Here is a 5,979-nt window from a genome sequence, read left to right on the forward strand (position 1 = left end):
CTTCCTCCTGAGCCCCGCTTTCCTCCGCCAGACCCACAGCCGCTTCTGGAGGCTGGGGACTCAGAGGAGGCAGCTGGGATAGATGCCACCCCTCAAGTGAGACACCTCCGGGCCTTCCCACCTGCTGCCTCCCCTGGCACGAACCCATCTTATTGTCCCCTGGGCCCGGGCTTGCTGGGCAGCCGTTGACCTTGGGCTGACACTGGGGGTCACTCGGGGGATGAAGCCACGTCCCTCCAGCTGGGAGCTTACACAGATGGCGGGGTTACCGGGGGTTCTCGAACCCCGGGCCCCTGGCTCCTCCTGTGCTCACTGCCTGGGACACCTTCCCCGTCTCCTGCTCCTCACCCCTGGCAGTGGGGCCCGTGCGCGTGCGCCTGCCTCCGGCACACCCCAGGCTGTGCGCCCCGCTCTGCCACGGCCAAGGGCTGATTAGTAAGCTCCAGCCCGTGGCATGCTCCATTGGGCTGCTCGCCCCCCTTCTTATCTCGGGCAGATTTCTCTGCGAGGCACGTAAACGGCAGCCTGTAAGAGCGGGCAGTGCTTCACGCTTAAGCTTCTCTCTAAAGACTCATTCTCCTCTGCTCGTGGCCTGCTGCATCTCCAGGCTCCATGGTGCCCCTGCCCCTCGGGGAGCCCCGGCTGACTCCTCGAGCCCCCCTTCTCCTTTGCACTCTGCGTTCCCACCGGGGACCAGGGGCTTGGGCGGAGCTGGGTGCCTGAGAGGCCCAGGGTCCTGGAAACACAAGGACATGGCTGGCCACTCTGCCTCGCCACCTGGGGACCTTAATGCTCTCCAGTTGGAGGACATCGCTCTGAACTGCCCGGGGCGAGGTGTCTCCTGATGAGCTCCGGGGGCGCCTAACGGAGACTTACTGCCGCCGCCGAGCTTTGTCTCTCAAAGCCCAGTCGCACTTCAGGCAGAGGTGAGAAGGAAAGTGAGTAGCCTGGGCACAGCTGGTGCCGGTCTGGGTCGCCCAGCCCTGGGTTCCGATGCTGCCTCCTCCGCCTGCCTCCCGTGTAACCAAGGGCGAGGCCTTCTGCTCTCCGAGCCTCGGTTTTCCCATCTGCAGAATGAGCCCACCCACAGCAGGGGGTTATCTGGAGCTTCCACTGGCGGGAACACTATGTGCTCAAGGAATGGCAGTGACCATGGGGTGCCTGCCTGTCTGGAAGCGGCTGACCTGCAGTGACGGGGGCGTTGGGTGTCCTGCAGGTTGCCTTCGTCCTGTGTCAGGCCATCAGAGGTAGGCACAGGGTCAGAGGCGGTGCCGCCTCAGGGTCCAGGCCTCAGCATGTGGTCCTGGGTCTCCATCCTGCCAAGTCCTGTAGACCCCGGGGGCTTTAGCTCCTCCCCATGCAGCCTGGCCGAGGGGTGAGCTGGTCTCTCTGCTCTTCCATTCATCCAACAACCAGCCGCTCTGTGCCAGGCGGGGAGCAGGTCCCTGCCCTTGGGGACTCATGGTCCAGGACGAGTTTCCTGGGCCTGCATTTGCCTCCTGAGCACCAGCTTTCCCTGTGTACACAGCTTCCCAAAGGGATCTGTGCCCCAGAAAGCACAGCCCGTGGGACAGGAACTTCCTCAGGGCCGTACTGGGCTGACTGGCTGCCCTGACCTCCTCAGGGACCAGCCTGGAGCCTGGCTCGTGAGGTCACCAGGGAATGTTGACCGGATGTTTGAATGCGTGGGTGAATGAAATCACAGACAGGGACCATCCTGAGAAATGCCACCATGGAGCGAGCGAGGGCTGTGGGAGCAGCCCAAACTCAGGGCGGGGGCGGGGGGCGAGGAAACAGTCAAGGGAGGCTTCCTGGAAGAGGTGGCATCTAGCTGAGCCCTGAAGGGAGAGCGAGAGTTCGGCAGGTAGATGAGAAGCAGGGGGAGGTGGACACCTCGGGCAGAGGGACAGCCAGCCTAGAGCTGACGCGGCGTGCGGGCCTGGCTGGAGTAAAACGCCCAGATGTGGAGCCCAGGATGGACGTTTTCCCCTGGGGCCTGGGCAGGTGTGGAGAGAGGAGGGGGACGTGGAGCGAGTCCTGGGGGCAGGGAGTCCCCAACACTGCAGGGACAGGCTAAGGAACTCTCTCACTCAGCTCACCAATAACACAGACCCCTTCCTCTGGGGTCCTCCGCCCCATCTTCCTCCTCTGGTGCCACGTAGGAAGTCTGAGAGTTACTCGTAGCTTTGAATTCACGGAAAAGCAGCCGTTTGCTCTGCCATATTTTCTCGTAGTGAGACCTCTAACACGATGCAAGAAGCATCACTTTTATGCATCATGAAGCAAGAAAGCTGTCAATCACGGCTGTTAGATGTCCCCCAATATCAGAGATATTAAAACGTGAAAAAAAAGAGAAGGTGAGTCCTAGCATCAACGACATACAGAAATAACACTCTGGGTAGAAAATAAAAAAAAAAAACAAACACCTGCGGATGCTCTGTGTACACTGATCGTGAGTTAATAAAAGCCGCCGATATTTACAGCACAAGCGGAGCTGGCCAGGAGCGGTGCCAAGCGCCTCGGTACACTAACTCTGAAGACCTGTCTCCAATTCAGGAAGTTGAAATTCGGACACGGTGGCCAGCCCCGGGCCGTGCGTGACTCGGTCCAGCGAGTCTGGAGTTGCCGCCGTGTCAGGCGGCTCCTTTACCAGCAAGCGACACTTGAGTCCCAGCTTCCTTTGTTGCTGGCCCCGAACCCCGTTTGCACCTTGCTCGTCACCTTTATCCTGTGCCCGAATTGCCGCTTTGTCTGTTCTGGGAGGCACAGCTGCCCTGTCGCCCCCGCCCTCACCTCGGAGGGAGGTAGGCCGCTTTCCACCCTGGTGGCACGCTGCCACCAGTGTTTATGGTGCTTATCCCGCAGGCTCTGGAGAGTGACAGGAGGCGGTGCTGGGGGGGAGGGAGAGAGGAAGGGGGAGGGAGGGTGCTCAGGAGGCCACCCTGTGCCCGGGACCCGCGGCCGCCTCGTGCGCCTGCACAGGCTTTGGGACTTGGGTACTCCAGGTCAAAAGGGACCTTCAGGGATGGGCACCCACTGCCCAAGGCACTCACTCCTCTGCGACAGCGTGACGACTTGTGGGACCGTTGCCGTCACCGCTACAGCTCTCTTCCTGAGTCTGTACGCCAGGCGCCCAAGTGTGCCGTGGGGGCATGTCTGTTGTCATGTCTGTTGTCCGCATTTTACAGGTGGGGCAGGGCGGGGCAGTGGAGTGGAGGTTAGGGCCACTCTCTCCGTCGGTCTCCCTGCCTCAGTTTCTCTTTTCATCCTCTCCATCTCTGCCGGCATCTCTCACTCCTGCTCTATCTTTGGAGTGTCCCTCACCTCTCTCTCTCTCTGAGTCTCTCCTCCCTTGTCCCTCCAGGCCTTGCCCGGGTCTCACAAGGCCCCATCCCGAGGCTGCCTGGGCCCTCCTCCCTGGGCAGAGCTGGGGGCCCAGGTCTGCTCCTGAGGCTTCTCCTTCCTTCTCTCTCCTGTCTGTCTGTCCGTCCGTCTGTCTCTGTGTCCGTGTGCCCTGGCTGGCCTGCAGAGGCCGAGCTGCGGCTACGTGCTGTGCACGGTGCTGCTCTCCCTGGCCGTGCTGCTGGCCGTGGCTGTCACCGGCGCTCTGCTCTTCCTGAACCACGCACACACGCCAGGCACGGCCCTCCCGCCCGTCGTCAGCACTGGGCCGGCCGGTGCCAACAGCGCCCTGGTCACCGTGGAGAGGGCCGACAGCTCGCACCTCAGCATCCTCATCGACCCGCGCTGCCCCGACCTCACCGATGGCTTCGCTCGCCTGGAGGGCGCCCAGGCCTCCATGCTGCAGGCGCTGACCAAGCACCAGGCTGAGCCGCGGCTGGTGGGTGAACAGGAGCAGGAGCTGCTGGACACACTGGCCGACCAAGTGCCCCAGCTGCTGGCCCGGGCCTCGGAGCTGCAGACGGAGTGCGCGGGGCTGCGGAAGGGGCACAGCTTGCTGGGCCAGGGGCTGAGTGCCCTGCAGGGCGAGCAGGCCCACCTCATCCAGGTAAGGGGCAGGGTCTGAGCTCGAGGTCTAAGTGGGAGTCGGTGGGGAGGGTGGCTTAATGTCCACAGCCTCGCCGAATCTCCAAGTGTCCCGGGACCAGGGGATGTTGCTTTCTCTCTGGATGAGGTGAGGCTCAGAGAGGTGACTCTCTCATCCAAGGCCATTCAGCTAATGGTGCCGGGATTCAAACCGTCTCCTGCTCGCTGTCCTGGTGACCCTGGGTATTTGTGTAGCACCTGCGGCATCCGGCAGTCAGGTCAGGGGATCCAGGGGCTTCCTAGGTGCTCCAGTGCAGGTGAGATGCAGGTGAGGCTGGTCATGGCCTCCCTTCACCAGTAGCGAATGGAGGTTCAAGCCTTGTGGCCAGTTAGTGACAAGCCCTCCGGTCAGAGAGAGCTGCATCCCCAGGTCCCCCACCCATTTACTGCATTTGATGCCCACGAGAAGGAGGGACCAGTTGGGGGGAGCCCAACCGAACCCTCAGCCTGCCCCCGCCACCTCTGCCCCCCACACCCTCCCAGCCAGGCCTGGCATCTGGCCTCCCGGCGCCCTGTCCAGCCTCCAGCCCTGTGCCCCATCAGCCCTGTGACTCAGGTCCTTAGGGACTAGGAGGCGAGGCCCGCCCCCGCCAGTGCGCCCTGCCCCTTCCGGACACCCAAGATGACCAGGCATTCGGTCACCCAACAGCCCGTGAGCAATGGGCCTGTTTTCTCCCTCTGAAGCCTGCAGCTGGAGAAATTACAGTCCTTGTCATCCTGTCTGGGTGACTGATGGGGAGGCGGCTTCCCCCTCCCGGGCGGGGTGGGGGTGGGGTGCTCAGCCGCCTCGTTGCTGCCCCTGTCTGCACATCCCCCGTCCTCATCAGCAGGGCTCAGGAGACCTCCAGACTTTCTGGGTGGTCTGGGCCCCCCATCTCGCTCTCCATATGGCTCAGACCCTGGTCAGCCAGGTCTGAGCCACGGACGCCAGGGGCTTAGGCTGGGATGGAGGACTGTAGGAGGGGCCTCGGGGTCTCCACCCCCATCCAAGCAGAGGCTTAGAGCTGTTCCTGCAAGACTAATAGTTTTCCTGTGCCCAGGCTCACCTGACATATTTGCTTCTCAAAGGAATGTTTAATTTGACTGACTCCCTGGAGACTCAGCGTGGTTTCAGAGACCACGTGTCTTGCAGAGCCCTGTCGGCTGGCTCCTGGCCCCTCTTCTCCACCTGTCCCAGACCCTCGGCCAGTCGGCCCAGCCCTGGGTTTCCCAAAGCAGCACCATGGGCACTCCTGTCGGAACTGCCACACTTTTGGACCTCATCCCGGATCGTCACTCATCCCCGGCTCGGGTCCCAACAGCTCAGCAAGTACCAGGGCGACATGTGCATAAATGTCTGAGGCCCCCGGGCCCAGGAGCAGCAGAACTGAGCGGTTCCGCCCTCAGGGTCCACGTCCCAGCTCTGGGACCTTGGGCACGTCAGGCGCCCTCCCTGGGGTGGACCTCCTCTCCTGCAAAGTTGGGAAAACATAGTCCATACCTGACAGGACACTGGAGCGCCTGGCTGCAGGGGCCTCGGCTGGCGTCTGGCCCCAGAGAGATGCCGTCTGCACACCGGCATCTTTCATTATTAAGGTGGAAACTGCTTGTAAACTGAAGTTTCAGCTGTGGGAGCCCCCCCTCCCCTATCCAGGACCCCTTTACGACAGTGATGACGGATCCCCGCCGACTGGGCCCGTTCTGTGTGTTAGTTAATAAGCCCTTCTTAGCAGAGTAGCCCCAGAGGTGGGAATCCCTTTCTGTGGAGGGGCAGACAGGCTCAGGTGGCGAGTGCCTGGCCTGAGGGCCGATTTCCCGCCTCCCCGGGTCATCTTCGATGCGTCCGTGCGGTTCAGCAAGCAGGAGCGACTTTCCTCATTAATTTGGGGCATGTTTATATGCACATTTTCAGCTTTCATCCTTTGCCGGTTTTAACCAAGGGCTTCCCCGCCT

At 62.0% G+C, this 5,979-nt stretch overlaps 1 protein-coding gene across 1 annotated transcript in view; it reads left to right on the forward strand.

Annotated features, from left to right (window-relative positions):
- FIBCD1 (fibrinogen C domain containing 1) overlaps nt 1-5,979 on the forward strand; it is a 36,710-nt gene that overhangs the window by 9,589 nt on the left and 21,142 nt on the right. The window contains exon 4 of the mRNA XM_011370056.1: nt 3,530-4,009. Coding sequence (XP_011368358.1) covers nt 3,530-4,009 — 480 coding nt within the window. The remainder of the gene's footprint in view (nt 1-3,529; nt 4,010-5,979) is intronic.

The sequence above is a fragment of the Pteropus vampyrus genome, unplaced genomic scaffold, assembly GCF_000151845.1.
Source record: "Pteropus vampyrus isolate Shadow unplaced genomic scaffold, Pvam_2.0 Scaffold158, whole genome shotgun sequence".
NCBI classification, from domain to species: domain Eukaryota; kingdom Metazoa; phylum Chordata; class Mammalia; order Chiroptera; family Pteropodidae; genus Pteropus; species Pteropus vampyrus.